Below are 17009 nucleotides of genomic sequence, written 5' to 3'. Positions count from 1 at the left end.
TTTCCAGCCTTCAGACTGAAGGAGAAGAGATTAGATTAGCCACTCACTCTAGCAAAATGTCACTTAGAGCTGTTGCTGTTCCAGACATGATAATTGTACCCATGTGTGTGCTGTATGCGGTTCGGTGTCTATTCCAGTCCCTGTCACGACAATGAGTGCCTGGAGTTCTGCACACACAGAAAATCACGTAAACTGGTGCTAGCTACGCTACAAAGTAAAAACTCTTGGCTGCTTTCTCCATCTGTATTTTGCACACGCTCCCACTGACAGCTCAAAGCCATTTTGCTCACCTTTCCCTTTGAAACTGGCTTTATTTGCCTTCAAACTCCTTTTTCCTTCTGAAGCTGAGGTGTCAGGTCTGGGACTACAGCTGGCAAGAATCTCAAGTCCTGCTACACACATTTGCAGAACAGGGTAGCTTTCACCAACAAGTCGACTTCACAGCCCTTTGTAGCTCTGCAGAGCTGCTTCATTGTGCAACATGAATCACAGTCCCTGAAGCTGATGCAGCCATGAATAAGTCGCATCTGCCTCCCAGCTAATCTGTGTTCCACTGGATAGCAGGGTTTCTGCCAAATTCCATGTGTTTCTACTGACAAACAAGGTGCTGATCTTTCAGCTGCTTACACAATGTGCAATAAACCCGTAAAAAGGCACAGAGGTAGGAGTACTTTGAATTAGTGAGTTAACTGAGGGGAGGAGGGGGGGCACAGGTGGCAGATTGTGAGTTGAATGAGTGCAGCTGACAACCATCTAACCCTGTTTATTCTTGGATAGCTTCCCTGAGACCACAGACCAGGGCTGTGGCTGCTTTCTCCAATTGCAGCCTAGGCAGTGCCTGCCCTGGGCACCAAGCCCTATCTTTAGGTGTGTAACAACATGACCCTCTCAGAGTGAAGAACCCTTGTCTAGCCATATACAAACCCTGCACATGGTATTTGTTATGGGCCTTTCATCACATCAACTGACAATGAAGAGGATTGACCCGAGCACGGTGAGAGTGGGTCAGTTCCAGAGCTGTGGGTTTTGCAATAGATATATCTATGTTTGCCTGGCTTCTCTGAGTCTTTCCATCTCTGTAGAGTTGCCACACTGCTGGGGAAATAGTGACCTGGAGCTCCTCCATCAGTGACATTTCACAAGTTGGCAATCAGGCCCTACAGCCTGATAGCTCTGAGGGGAAGTCATGTGTCACACACTCCATACTTGCTTCTGCTTCTCCTCCAAAACCAGTTAGGGCCCGAGTGGCTTCCATAAGGGATAAACCATTTGGTTTCTTTAACTGATGTGTCCTATCCAGTTTCGGCATAAACCAAGTGTTCTTCTCTAGCTCAACTTTTCCCTCTGTGGTCTAGCTCTTTTGAAGGAGCAAAATTAGGTTTTTTTTGTTGTTGATTGGCAAATAAATGTTAGTGCTTAGCTGGGGGCTTTTGGCCTTTAGAAGCCTCTACTGTAGAAGCTGTTGATGGAGAAGAGAGTCTTGATCATAATTTGCCATCAGCTTATAGATTTTACCAAGATGCAATTTTGTGTGTGTGAATGTATATCAATATCCCATATTTATCCTAGTAAGGATACCATATATGTATTGGCCCTGGAATTTATATAAAAAAATAAACAAAGTCATTTGACGGATGTGAGAAGAATGTGATGTTCCCAAGCTTGCTTTTATGAATTCATATAGCTTGTCTTGCAAATTGTTCTGGATAGAAGATACGTAACTGATGGTAAGGATCTCAACAGTTTTGTAATTTTCCTGAGTAAGCATTCAGCTGTTTTGCCAGAGCCTGTAATTTCACTTCCTTTTCTAGCCTGCAAAGTTCTGATTGCTTGACCTTGTCCAGTGTTTTATTTTGTTTTCTTTTGCACTTCTAGTCTCATTCCTTGTTTGACCTCTGCCTCTATCATTTCTTTCTCTGTTTTACTTGAGAGTGCTTACATAATATCATGCACAGTCCATTTAACTAGGTTAGAGATATTTTCACTAGTTTTGTACTGTTTTGAAAGGCATCTCATTTCTGTTACTCCACTACACTAACCACAGCAGCAAATCTTGCTCTGATGCAAACAGATCAACTTCTGTTCATGAGAGAAAGCACATTTTCTCTGTGTAGATAGCTCAGCTTTTTTCTAAGTTCTGCTTTCTGTGTTGTGACAGGGGTAAGGCAAGGAAAGAAGCAATTAATAATAAAATCCATTGGGCATTTTCAAAAATGGACGGATTATTTTTAGTTTTGAGTCAGTGGTGTTGCTGGTTTCAGTGTGCTTTCGGAGTCCTGGCTCTGCTGCTATGAACCTTCTCCTGGTGAGGTGTGAAGCAGACATTCCTCTGCCAACCTGAAGGAAAAGGTTAGTTCAGGTTATTGTATTAAACACTGCTTAGGCAGTTGCTTCTGTAACTAATTTTTCATGTTAAATTCAGCTGGCTTGCATTCAGCCAAGGTATTTCCAGTGATGTGCTGCCAGCTTTCTCCAAAGGCCTCCTCAAAAGATTTTCTTCCTTAGCTGGTGATATGTGGAAAAAAATCTTCTGTAACTGTCTCGGTTTAGTGTATAGATTTGCATCTGCAAAGCACATACTGTCTGTCGTAAAAAGTCAGTCCCTCCACCTCCCTTCCCCTACCAAACCTACCTTGACCCCTGCTACTGTGTCCATGACACCTGGGGCAGAGAGGAATGTCCCAGTCAGCCTCTGAAGGGAGATTGACATCCCTTACCATCTCTTTGAACCCTAGGAGGAGGTGGTGGGAATGCAGACATACAGGTCTCCCCAAGGGAGAGTTCGCACTCGGTCCTGCAATGCCTTACTCCTTCACCTGCATGTGATCCTGGGGTGCTGGTGGTGTTGGGGAGGGCAGCGTGTGAAGCCCAGCTGGGTGTTGTGCCCACAGCCAGCACCACTCTCTGAGCTTCCTCTGATGTGGCAGTGTGAGTTTAAATAAGTGTGAGGCATGAAAGGAGGTGTGGGGGGCTGTGTCATTTCTCTCGTATTTACACTGATAAGCAACAGGTATTTCCGCTGTGAAAAATTTAATTTCCTTTCCTTTTGAAATGCAGTGATGCAGAAGTCCAGGTTTCCTTCCACAGGGTCAGAAGAGCAAGGAGGGCTGCATGGACCAGCTGATGCCTGTGCTGGCCAGACTCTCCCCATCTGGCAGAAGTGACTCATCGGTGGCATGACCCAGGCGCTGTGAGGCTTGTTGAGCTCAGGGGGAGCTTGACTTCACATCCTCTATTTCCTTGAAGATTTGTCTTTAGTCCTTGCCTTACCCCAGCCCTCATCTGCATTTGCTTTCCAGCCTGGGCTGAAGTGGTCTGCCCCAGATGCCTTCCCGGTGCCAGTGGCTCCCTTGTTTTGGGGAGGGGGGCGCTGCCATTGCAGAGCTGAAGCTGCTGCCTCCACCTGGGGCTCATTACATGCTGCTTCCTCTCCAGCTGCCAGGGGCCTGGACAGAGAGCAGGGAAATCGCACGCAAGGCGCTTGTAAAACCCTCAGCCATGTCTGCCATTGGAGTAAGAGCTGGCTGAGCCTCCCTCCCTGCAAGACGGGCTTCCTGCCCTAGGAAATCCCCTGCTGTAAGGCAGCCCAGCCGATCCACCTTGGGGATCTCAAACTGCGGCCAGTCAGCACTGGCTGGGTACAGAATGAAAGCTATGTTTTTTTTAGAAAACTCTAATAAAACCTTTGATTATATATAAGGAAAAAAAAAAAAAGTGATCCTGCCTGCTCCCCAGCTCTGTGGTTTGCCTAAACGTACTTCCCCGGAATACGCTGGAGTTTGATCTTTGAGAAATGATATCTAAAAAGCCCACATGTAAAAACTTAACTGTTCCAGCGATAGGATCATAATCTGCCTTTGATCCCGTAAATTGTTGAACCACAACTCTATTCGTTGCCCAAGGACTGCAGGAAATGTACGCGGGGTTATGCAAATCCCTAGGAGAGGGAATGTTTTGCAGGGAGGGGGGGGAAGATGGCTCTCGCCGCAGCTGTCAGGCTCTGGATGGCAGCTGAATAGTTTGGCAGTGCCCGTGCTCTCCTGTGTCACCCCGCTGCCAGTTCCCACGGCTCCTGCCCCTCTCTGCTCACCGTCCTCCAGTTGTGCAAGTCTGCAGCGGCGAGCTTTTTTCAGATCTCCCCCTGCGTGTGCTGGTGGCATTTATGGGCAGAGTCTGCAAGCTCGGTCCTTCGTCTGCATTCTTCTCCGAGCCACCACTGTGAGTGCTGTGTTCATGTTTCGCCTCTAAATCCCCACGACTTTTGCCGGCTGGGGATGTTTGCATGGGGTGGGTCAATCTGATGGTCAGACACAAAACAATTTATTTGGGAACCTTGAGGGGAGATAAGCCTGCACCAGAGCCAAACCAAGGCAGGACAACAGCAACACAACAGGGACATGGCCAGTAGACGGGAGCTGTCAGGCAGGACTTTTATTCTGTGTAAAATGTGAATTTTCCTCTTTCCCATACTTGCAAAAGAATAGTCAAAACCCTTGTATAGATGCAGGTTGGTTGTAGTGTGGGAGTACATCCATCAGCAGCACCATATTCAAAACAAGAGTGCTTGACATTTTAACCTGGGTAACAGATCCTGATAAAAAATAAAAGTAGAGGTCCTTTAATACCTTCTCTGTTCGTACTTTGTGTTTTTCTCTTTTTTTTTTTTCTTTTGGTATGTAAGCTAAGAGGCATGACACTGGACTTTGGTACTTCATCCAATTTAGTTTAATTTGCAAGTTGAAGAAAGATATCCAAAGGCAGGCTGAGCCCACCGCTGCCCAGCTGCCCTGGTAGGACTCCCCTGGCACCGTGCTGTGGTGGTGTGCTGTGCCAGGGTAGGCTGTGCTGCATCCAGAGCACTGCCCAGCCTTTTCCATAAACTGCATATACCACACAGGTACAGGAGCTGCACACACCAGAATGTGGGGCAGTGCTGCATCAGCTGGGCAGGAGTTTGTTTTGCTGTTTCTGTTTGGTTTTTTCACCTCGGTGATAATTCTTACCCAATGTGTGATCTCTGCTCTATGTACTTTACTACTCCTTGTGATAATCAAAATCCGGCCCTGAACTTTTTCACTACAAAGGAAACAAGAACTTTGCCCTGTTGGCTGTTAACAGCACTCAGTGATGCCGCAGCCTCTTCTCACGTGCAAAAGCCCCCAAACTCTGTGGAAATCAGGGTTATGCTGATGACAGAATGCTTATTGTTTTTTCACCAGTGTGGGTGGACATCAGGTACTTTGACATGGACATGAGATTTGTGGTGTCAGACTCCTTGAAAAAGGAGCAGGCACCCAACCAGTTGATGGAAAAAAAACCTTTAAACACCAGGACCGCCAATAAGGTGCTGTGTACGGCTCAAAGTGCAACCTGTGGTGGGTTCAAAGCTCTGAAACATTAACCAGACCTTGGGTCACCGTCTGTAGTTGCTGCTGGGTGCCCACACCGTGGCTCCCGGGAGCGGGAAGAGAGGGTGGCACTGTTATTATCCGTGCGGAGAAAGGGCGAGGGCGCAGCAGTGTTTGCACAGCGCTGGACGGAAGCGCTGGTGGCGGCCTGAGGCACAGGGTGCACAGCAATGACAAGGTACGAGCTTCCCCGTGCGGGGACAGGGAGAGCCAAGTGCTTAAATTCAGCCTCCAGCTCTTGTTGAAAGGCTCTGATGAACACTGAGGTAGTGGTGGTGGCGGCGTGAGGCTGTCCTTCCACATCCACTCTTTTGTTTGCAGGTATAACCTGCCTCAGGTGAAACCCCTGACTCTAAGCCTTCCCCTGACCCCAAATGAGGTAAGGCTTGTGGGAAGAACAAATATCATTTAAGAAATTGCAGGCTGCAATAGCAGGGGAAAAGGAGAATGCTAAAGCTGCTTCTGGGCCCACACCTCAGATGGTTTGGAGCTGGGAGGTGCTTTGGTGGTGTTTTCTTTTTAGCAGTGATGAGGTGTCCTGGAGATCAGATGAGGAGATATGAGGAGCCAGAAAGCATTTCTGAGCATTCAGGTGTTGTAATCATGTTACTGCTGCCTGAACTCAGCTGACTCAGGAGACAGGTAAACATCTCCCACTGCCCAGGTAGGTGACAGTATATAAATCTTCAGAACACCCTGAGGAATAACAAGTCTTTTGCAACTTTGCCTTCAAACGCTGAAGGACTTACGCTTGCCTGATGGATGGCAGCGGCGCCCAGCCGTATTCTGAGGCATAGCACAGCTCCCAACTCCCTTGCAGAGGTTTTATCCTCAGCCGGAGGGAGGGTTTAGCAAGCTGTGCGTCAGTGCCGACTCTTGCAGCTGTAGAAACTTGTCATTTCCTTTCCAAACACCAGCACCCTCAGCAAGGCAGTTTGCCTTGGGCCAAAAGCCATTCCTGTAGTGTCTGTTCCTGCTATATATTTGTGTAATGTTAACTTACCTGATTCCTAATGTGGGTTTCTCCACAAGCACTGCCACGTAGCTATATCTTGTCAGTGTGGTGGCTTTGGGTGCAGCCTCTTGCATTATCAAGCCTTAAAGTGAGTTTACCTGAGAGTGTGTCCCTGTTGAGGGGAGCAAAGCGATGATTTGCTGTGCTTGTGCTGAATCACTGTTACCTGGCAAGAGTTTGGGAACTGTGAGATCATATTTTATTGTAGCATATTGCAGCTGCAGAAAAGGTATTGGATTCTGGGTTTATATCAAAAAACTAATACTTGATCAGGATGATAAAATATTTAGGTCTAGAACTTTGCCTTCACAGCTCTTTGTAAAGTAATTGCGCCAGTAGTAGCGGCAGAAGAAAGGACATGCTCATTTATGATGCTTTAAATCAGACAAATCATTTCCAAAGACAAATAACAAAACCGTAGCGGAGAGCTCTGGTGCAGGACTCCTTCTTGGATTGTAAACACTGCAAGACAGAAACCATCAATATTTACACAATGTTCAGCCCAGCACAGTGCAGCTTCTCTGGCTGGGCCTTTGGAGGCACTAATAGGAATATTATATCATGCTGAATACCTTCTTGCAATATTTACAGTTTAACAATAACCAAGAGTGTGTGTGCCGAATACTGTGGATTGTGAGCAGGCAGCACCAGAACCAGAAAACCTGTAAGGAGGCCAAGCCTTGTGATATCTTCCCCTGGCTCATCACACGTACACTGTGGTGGCCAGGACCCTTTCTGGTGCTCCCAATATTCATCAGAAGCAACTTAGAAGGAATGATGCAAGAGTAAGTGTGTTACTGTATGAGCTGTCACCAGTTGTTCCAAGGACTGTGGATTGAAAAGTCAGGGGGAAAAAAAAGCATTAAAAATACCACTGCTATGTTGCCCTGTGGGCTCACAGAAATGTGACACAAAAGAATTAGCCTTTTGCGGTTTCATGTTTCCCTGACCTTTTAAGAAGAGAAGAAAAAAACAGATCCAACTTCTGCTCCCAGTTACAATGCTGAAAGTCCAGAGCAAATGTAATACACTGTCTCCTGAGGTGTGAGAGCAGAGTTTCATGTTGTCTATTGAAAAGCAGAGAGAGATCTTAGGTGTAAAGACAATTTAACAAAAGCTGTGTGAGTTCAAAGATAAACCTCCATCCCAAGCAATTGTAATTATTGGTGTTTGAGTGTAATTTTGGTGTTTAAGGAGATCCAGTCACTCTGGTCTGGTGATTTCTGCTGTGGTGTCAGTGTGAGGGAAAGCAGAAATCACGTGGCTCCTAGAGCACAGTGTCCTCGAACATGCGAGCGGGGGATGTGCCACAGGGGAGGACTCCTGGGCACCAGCACTGCAGCTGACAGCCCCTGGCAGGGGCAGCTACTGCTGATGCATGTGACAGGGAAGCTGTGACAGCACCTGCAATCACACCACTTGACACTTGGGAAAGCCTTGAACCATTAGCATTAAGCTCACACGTGCTACTTGATATGGAAACAGTTCCCATTAGAAGTCATTTCAGAATTGTTATTTTCACTTATGCAGCTGTTGACAAACAAAACCTGCTCAGATTATACTTTAATGACAAACTCTGCATGCTTCAGCAGGTTTTCTTTCTTTTGGCTTGGTTTCTTGGTTTTATTTCCCACCTTCCACTATTTTATCCCAGAGAAAATACAGGAGGTGGGCTGCATCCTACCTGAAATCCCAGCATTGCCTGGCAGAAGCTGATAGATGTGAATCATCGCAATGAATGCAATACTGCACATAAGTAGCTTTTTTTTTACAGGCACAAGGCTGTTAAGCAAAGGATGAGAAACACATGGAGTACACTGCAGTTTGCCAATGTATGGCTGGGTTCCCAGGTCCGTGTACGTTCTTGCAGACAGGCTGCAGTTGTCATGATGCTATTGCCAGGAAAGATGTAAACAAAAGGAAACCTCTTGTCAGTTGAAGCATTAGGTTAGTAATACAAAAGTACTTTATGGAGTCTTTCAGATCGATACACGCCATCTATTTGTCAGAGCTGTTTTCCTCTCATGTGTAGTCATACAGACTCTGACGTAAATCACTGTTCTTTTACATTTTTTAAATAACAGCAGTATTTACTATGTGGTGAATCAGGGTAATGAGCAAGATCAGAGGATCCTCTTGCAGAGGATCATGACTTAAATTTGTGTGTTTTAGGCAAAGCATTTCTGGATTCACTTGAAGACTGACACATGGACATGTTTCCATTGAAGTTGGTACAGGTTTGTCTTTATGTATGCCTCCACTAAATTTTATAGCTGGCAATTAGTCTGGGATGAAGTCTGGTTTCTCTCCCAACACTGTAAATGCAATTGTGTAACTTCAATAAAATTCCAAGCCTGGTTCTTATGCTGGATTAAAACAGTAGATAGTGAGATGAAAAGATAAGTCACCCTTTCAAACTCTTCTTTCCCACTATGACAGCTTACTTCATGGAAGCAGCAGCCATCTGACCTGGATTAATTTTGGTTTGTGTTTAATGCACACCACATTCCCCTAGAGTTGCCACTGCTCCCATAGCAATGCCCTGCCCTGTGCCAGGCCTGCTGTTGCCCAGGGGCTTGTATCTCCCTGCCCTCAGCTGGCACCACGATACTGCCCTGCGTTTGATGGTTTGTAGAAATTGTAGAATTGTGGTCATGGTGGCACTGAGGCACTGGGAAGGGATGTCACATATTAAAAAATTATTTACTGAAATGTTGCACTGAGGTGGGAAGGGATTTTCCCCTTCAGCTGTTGCTACAGGTGTGATTGTCCCACAGCATAGCAAAATGCCATCTCAGCTTTAATGCAACATCTGTGAGCTGTCTGGCCCATATGATTTTTTCCCCTTTTGTTGTCAATTATTGACTGGAGAGATGAAGAATGACATGTGCTTAAGTGCATCAGTTATCTCAATTTCCTTCCCCTTAGGCCCAGTTTAGCCAAGATTTACCAGAACAATCTACCAAATGAAGAAGTTTCAGTATTTTTTTGTTTTTCAGGTGATAGGACTTTTATTCTGAAGACTGACAAAAGGACTGGAGCATAGTGAGTTATTATTACAACCACTTATTAAAAAAAAAAAGACAAAAGAACCTGCTGTAAGATAAGAAATAATACAGCCCAACTTGTGCAATGCATTAACTTCTCAATGCTACAAAAAAAATCAGGGATGATCACAGTCCTGACCGCACACTCACAAAACCATTCCAGATTGCAATTGTGAGCACCCATAGTCAGTTCAACAGGAAAAAGTAAGATATGGTCTTTTAAGGACACAACTTTGATAACTCTCTAATTTGAAGTCAGGGATAAGTGATAGGTTGGATATTCCCACCGGGGAAATTGGCTAGTTACATTGGAATGGGTTACCCTTTGCTATTCAACATCTCAGCTCCCTAGTTACCAGCTCCAAACTAAGGTGTTTGCCTCAGCACATGGTTGTTTACACAGTGGCTTATCTTACCTTGGTGAGATATTTGATACCCATAAAACATCCGTCACACTCTGTCCTACTGCTTTTCTTTAACTCAGGGCAAGGCCCATCCCTCTTCCAAAACCTTTGACAGCTTTAAAATATGCAGTGTTTCTGTTGGGGTAGCTCAGGGGCTGTGCAGTGGTTGCTTTCTCCAGAGGCTCTGCAACACCTCAGTACTTCCCCCTCTTTGAACAGATCCATCATTTGTTTCCATTTTGCTTGGCTGAAAATGAGGAAAAGTTCAGTTCTGTCATAGAGATAGTTAGTGAAGAGTCAATACAATGAAGGCCTCTGCACCAGGAGTAGCCCATAATAGGTGGTGGCAATCTCACAACTCGGCTTGTTTTAAAATATAGCACTGGTTTTTTTCCCTTGTTTCGTGTGTGGTTTTTTTCCTTCTGGGTGGAGCAGAGCTGGCAAGGTGATGACTTACCTGCTACAGCTCGGTAGATCGCAATCTGGAACTGGCAGAGTGTTAACACAATGCCCCAGCAGAGCTTTTCTGTCTCTAATTTCAATGATTATGTTGTTACTGGATCAGTGAAAAGAACCATGAAAAACACAATTACCAGGAAGCCCTGTTCCTTAGCTCGCCTCTTTGTCTCACTGCGAGTGGGGCATGTGATTCACGGAGCAACAGAGGACCGGCTGTAATCTCACGCACTGCCGAGAAGGGTGCTGTCCTCCAATGGGACCCAGGCGTGGGAAAGCCTGACTGCCGGCTGGAAGGGCCAGTCACGTCATGTTTTGCAGCTGGCATCCAAATACATCCTGATGAATCAAGTGAGAGCAGCTACCTTCTCCTGCCACAACCGTGGCCGAGCAGCCGTGCAGAAGAGGGGCTGTAAAAACCTCCCCGCGTGCAAAAGCACAGGGAAGGGATGGTGTTGTGAATGAGCTTACTGTGACAGCACAGTAATGTTTTATAGGTCACTGGCATAGCATCACACTACAGGGAGAGGGGATGAGTATCTTTCAGCTGTGAGTGCTGGTCTCAGGTTTGCTCATTGCAGGACCATGACTTGTGGGCCTGATCTGACCCTCTTACATGATGCGTGGTGGGAAAAGAGAAATTCACTTGCTCTCTGTGCTCCAAATCATTTATAAACCTATGACCTCAACAACAAATACCAGTAGCAGCAGAGCAGCCAATATTTTTATCATTAATTGCTATCAAAAATGTCAGCTCAAAGTCATCAGATTTGATAGGCGATCATGCTCCAAACTGACGGCTGAAGTGAATTATTTGCCTATTGCGTGATGCAAAAACAATGTCTTGCAGGAGAGAACAGACATTGGCAAACAAACTGACAGCAAGATATACTTCTGGGGAAGGCTTCTGATTTGATCTGGAAGGAAACACTGAGTATAAATACAGAGAAAGTTTACCTGCATGAAAGGTGGGGTTGAGCCATGGCTTGGACTTCCTTTCTCTGCTGGAGAACAGTGTGAAACGTACCTGCTATTTTACTCCCTTTGAGCTGTTCTCATTATGAAAAGGTACCAGACACCTCAGAAAGTTTTTTAAGTAATAAAGCATTTTCCCCCCCATCCCTGATGCATCCATTTGTCAGTGACTAATGAGCACATAGATTCCAGCATGTGAAGAAAAATCTTGGTGTTAAGCAGAATTTTCCCTGCCCATGGATCTGCAGCACAAATCTTTCTGGTCTTTCTGTGATGAGGGTCTAAACATGGGCAGACAATACATGGTGCAGCACTGGCATATTAATAATGTAACTACTAGGTACCACAAATTGAATCAGGACCTGTTTAAATACTGGTGTAACCATGAACATCATCCAGGACATGTTTCTGGACTGTCTTTATTTCACCCAGTGGAAAAAACCCCATATGGAAGCAGTATTTCAGTGAAGGGAAAGTTAGCTATGCCTGCCAGGAATCTCTTTTGCCCCCAAAAATTCAGACATCATGGGACATAAGCAGAAAATGAAAGAGAACCAGCGAGGGGAAAACCAAACAGGCTTGGGTCTTCTTGCCACTTCTTTTGAAGTCCCCAGTGTAACTCCTGGCATCTTCAGTGGGGTTTGGCTGGGCTCTGTGCAGAAGTGCCTTTGAAGATTTTGCTAAGGCTCAAGGCCTTGATCATGGCAACTTTTATGCCTGTGAGCAACTCTGCGCAGATGAACACTTCCAGGGTGCTCAGCAGGATGCTTTGGATGAGACTTTGCAGGGCTAGTCTTAAGCAATGAGAGCTTAAGAGAAATATTCTGGTTGTCGTGCTTTTATCCTTGACCACATCAAATGACATGCCTTGGCAGTTCTGGAAGAATGAATATGCATTGAAAACCCACAGCTCTTACAAGCAGTGCATTAATTATTTTATTAATTTGCTCTTTTTACATTATGGGAAACATTCATCTATTTACATTTTCCTGTCCACACACAAACCAGATAGATAATCCTATGGAAACCCAAATCATTAAGCCATAAAAACACTCTTTTCTGTCTAAAGGCTTTCAAATTTGTGTCTTTTGTTTCAAATCAAAAACATTTTTAAAATCACATTTGGGAATGCAGGTAGGCCAGTGATTAACATTCTACTTAAAATATGCATTTGACAGTTTTCCTTAAAAAAAACAAACAAAAAACCAAAAAAACCAAAACCCCCAATAAATTCACAATGATACAGTTTAAATTAAAGTGATAGTGCACATCAAAGCATTAAGGGAACACCAATAAATAAAATGAAATATATTACAAATAAATTATTTCTATTTACCTTTTCAAATATTAAAAATCTTTAATCCATTTCTTCATCTTTCTTTACAAAAAGATTATGAGAATTTTATGGAAACATCTGCAAAAAATATAATAAATACCTCTTTTTTTTTCTTTTTAAACTTTTGAAGCAGGAGACAAAACCAACCTTTTCTAAAATTTCCCCCAAGAAAAAAAAAGCAATAGTTTAGTCCCAAAGTGAAACAGAATATAGGCATTTTTAAAATACACTGGGCAGTTTAGACTAAAAACAAATAGTTACAAATTATACTAAAACAGATGATGGAGCAAATATACTAGCATTAGTGTTTATAAATGAGTCAAGTGGTTAACTAGTGGCATTCTATGGGCAGAATTATTTTATTTTGTATTTTCTGGTATTGGCTGTATTTTTAATATTTTGCTAAAAAACTAGGCAAACATTATAATAACCTCTCCAGTGCCAAATGAACTATCAAGCATTCAGCTAAGAATAAATTCATTTAAAATAGATACAAAAAATATTCTATGATATACAAATACAATAATTTGTAATGTACAAGACTAGATAGTCTTCACTTTTCTGCTTTTTTAGGGGAGAACTTGCTGGATATAAATTTCTGTAGCCACTTGTCAACCAAAGTCTTAACTCATCTTTCGTAAAACGTTCACAAAGCTAAGTAAGTCTGCAACACAGTTGTGAATGTGGACTCTCACCTAGGTACTGCTTTGAATACTTCAGTACAAATGAGTTCCAAATAATTAATACTTCCTATGACTATATATGCTCATAAGTGGCAGTTGGCACTATTACATACTGCAAACACGGTGATGTTTTGTTGCTGCTAAAAGTTAAATGCAGTGTTTCAAAACTAGCAAATACACTGGTATTCAAACGCTTAGAGGGTCAAACCTTTTGAAGCTCCTGTAACACCAAGCACTCTAGAGTTACACTGGATTTCTGATTACTCTAGTTAAAAGTCTTTTATATATTAAATTATTAGCCCTTATCTTGTAAACCACAGCAGTAAATATTTGTGCCCTGTTTATAAAGACATAGCTCAGATATCGATGGCTTTGAGAGGTAGCAAATTCTCTAGTGGTTTTAGTATGCTCTCATGAAAATACTTGGTGCCAGAACCTATTACCTCTCCTATTTTCTCGAATAAAATTAAATTAGCACCTGGCTATGATGTCATAGGAAAAGAAGCTGTCTGGCATGGTCTCGATGAATACTTTTAGCAAGAGCTTAACTTTTCGATGACGATTTTCAATGCTTTTAAAGTGCAAGCTGCAGAATTACGCCACATGTGCAGTGGGGTTTTTCACTGGTTGGACTGTCCATACAGATTGAGCTGCCATGGGCACAGCCAGCCAGCACGGGCATGCAGCAAGGGCTGCCACCTGTGCCCCTCCATGGTGGGGCTGTCCCTGTCCCTGTGCCTGTGCCCACTGGGAGAGAGAGCAGCCTGCCTTCCTCTCCCGTGTACCCCTGCCCTGGCAGACAGGGTGAAGAATAGGGCGCAGCAGAGGAGTCTGGAAAACATCGCTGCAGGACTGCACACGCACTGAGGGCTGCACAGCGCTCCTGTGCTCACACCGGTCCTGTCCCCCAGAGCAGCCCTGTCACCCAAAGCAGTCCTGTCACCCAAAGCAGCTCACGCTAATTCTGCTGGCAGCAGCACATGCCAGTTAGGCACACGTGTGCGCACTCACACTCGCTCGCTCGCACGCACACAACTCGCTTTCAGCAACATGCCCGACATAGCTTTCCTAATGTTGGCACAAGAGATTCCAGTAGCAGCGTGGTCGGCATCATTCCTCATCAGAGGAGCTGGAGGACAAGCCCCTGTGCAAGCCAGAGGTGGCTGGAGGGGACAGACACACAGGAGCTGACCTCTCAGGCTCCTCTCCAGCCCTATTATCTGCCATTTCCGCCCACTATTAATGAGCTACTTAGGGTGCATATTTTTCGTGATTGCAAAACAATGGCAGAAGCCAGGGTAGGAAGGCTTGTCGTGAAAAATATTAAGTTCATATTGATCCCATAACTTGTGAAAAATAGTCTATTGTTCTTGTTCAAGTGAGTATGTTATACTATTAAGAGGAGGCTGAATTAGAAATTTACTCCTAAATATGGACAGTTTCGTGATAAGCAGTCTGAACTGTAGCATACAACCAGCTGTGGATAGAGCAAAGCAAGCCTGGCCTGGGAAAACATCGGAGGCTCCATGTACAGTAATTCACATACAGGTGTCCGTGTGTGGCTGCTTGGACGTATGAGATTGGATGGTCCCACCGAGATTAAGACATCAACAAAACCAAGCTTTTTTTTCTTTTTTTTTTCTTTTTTTTTAAACCAATATAATCCATACAATACAATACAAGAGGAATTGACAATACAGTACAATTTTAAAAATTCTTAATACTTGGACAAGAAAATCCTTCTTTTATATTATCTCTTCAACTGTCATTGCTTCTTATCTCCTTCCTTTTTACTCTTTTATTGCCTTTCAAAATAGATTATTTCCCTGGAAGATCGAATTTACAATCTTCTGCTGATTGAAATGTTTAAGTAGTGATTGATGAAATAAAAATGAGGCAGTTTGTGCAGCTGTGAGTGTGCAGGTATCTTTCCACAGGATCTTTTATATCCCTCACCATCTCACCTGAGGGATATACTTCCACCTTTTCACCTGCCAGAGCTGTGGGGTTTCTTTTTGTCCCCCCTCCCCACTCCCACCCCAGCTCCCTCCTCTTGAGTGACTCCTTAATTCAGGTGAAGATGTGATTTGGAGGTTTAGAATAAAGTGCGCCATCTGCTTTAAAAAAAAAAAAAAAAAACAGTAATAAAAAGAAGGGAATCCGAGTCATAGCTCCTTTCATCTTTGAGGAAGACGGCAGAGTCCGAAAGGATCACCCTGCATGACTGAAAATACCAAAGTCCCCTACAGTTTGATATTGCTGTACACTGGTTAACAGACTAGCTTTAGATCAACTAAAGATCATGAGTAAGTTAAATGGAGCATCTACTGTACAGGTGCGCAGGTGTGTGGAAGTCTGAGTGCTGTGTTTATTTGTTCCAAACAGAAATGAAAGAAGGATCGTGCTCGTTTACATGAGGCAAAGTGGCAGCATCAGTACATGTGACAAAGCATCGTGATGACATGGGTGAACCTTCAGAAAGCAAGGGTGATTAGAGGACATCTCTCGGAGGACCGACAACTACGCCACGGCAGTGGAGTTCACTGGGAGCATCGGGGCAGCTGCGTACAGAGAGAGGGGAGGGGGAGAGTAGGGATAGAGAGCGAGAGAGAGAGGAGGAGGTACAAATACTTCGTGGTGACCTTGAGCAGGAGCCTAGAGGGGCAGATTATACATGAGGCTTGTCTTGCCAGATAGAGTCCTCCCGGTTGGATCCCTTCATAGCCTGGTCTGGGCTTCGGGGATGTATATCTCAATGCTTTCGGCGCTCTCGGTAGCTGAGTTCTGGCGAACCGACGCAGCGCGCTTGGCAGCCATCAGCCGTTTCCGGGCCTCCTGACGCTGCGAGCTTTCCAGAGAGCGTTCTCGTATGAGTGGCACCTGACCTTTCGATGGCTTCTTTGGCACTGGAGGAGGGACCCTTCTCTCCTGATCAAAGCAGAAGGTTAATGGCATTATACAGCTTCTCAGGGAAAGGCGGGAAAAACTAGGATATATCAGTAGTTAGAACACACATTTTACCTAAGGTTTGTTAGCTCTTATCTGCCTTTCTGTCTTCAGTCAACTGGCTTTTGTGCTCAAGGGTTCATAAACATGGGGCAAGGGCAAAGGGGAGGGGAGGGCCGGCCGCCGTGCTACTTCTCCTCGGGGACGGTGCTGCCGGGGCCCCCACCGCTACCTGCTTAGTGCCAGGGACTAGGAAAGAGACCGACCTCCTGCCACCGGGGCAGCCGGGAGGGAATGCTGCTCTCAGCAGAGGAACTCTGGAGAGCCCCAGCTCCCAGGCCACCCTCTTCTATCCGTGCATAGCGCTAGGTGCTCCTGCAACACCAAGGTGCCATGGCTTTGGCGTTCCCAAATGCAGATGGGAGCTAGCTGTCTGCAGCTGGTGCATCAGAATAAGTAGTTTTTAAAAGAACACCACATATTTATGTATCTATTTCGTAGCAGTTTAGTGACTGCTCAAAAATCCCATGGTCGGGGTCTTGCTCTGCAAGCTCATAAACTCTGGCCTTGTGCTAAATAAGCATGAAGTTACATTTCAGCTAGAAATAGAAAATCTGGTAGGAAAAACTTAAAAACCGTTAAGAGAACATGCATTAATCATCATGGTGGCAGCTAGCTCCAGATATATGACCAACAAGGAGGGCTTTTATGTATATCCTGGTGCATGTACACACACATA

At 44.7% G+C, this 17009-nt stretch overlaps 1 protein-coding gene across 1 annotated transcript in view; it reads right to left on the bottom strand.

Annotated features, from left to right (window-relative positions):
- Positions 1-14976: 14976 nt before the first annotated feature.
- Positions 14977-17009, bottom strand: part of DLGAP1 (DLG associated protein 1) — a 261624-nt gene continuing 259591 nt past the window's right edge. The window contains exon 12 of the mRNA XM_031066573.1: positions 14977-16252. Within this exon, the coding sequence (XP_030922433.1) occupies positions 16043-16252 (210 nt within the window). The 3' untranslated portion in view covers positions 14977-16042. The remainder of the gene's footprint in view (positions 16253-17009) is intronic.

Source organism: Geospiza fortis, unplaced genomic scaffold (genome assembly GCF_000277835.1).
Source record: "Geospiza fortis unplaced genomic scaffold, GeoFor_1.0 scaffold53, whole genome shotgun sequence".
NCBI lineage: Eukaryota > Metazoa > Chordata > Aves > Passeriformes > Thraupidae > Geospiza > Geospiza fortis.
This window is presented reverse-complemented; position numbering and strand designations above follow the sequence as displayed.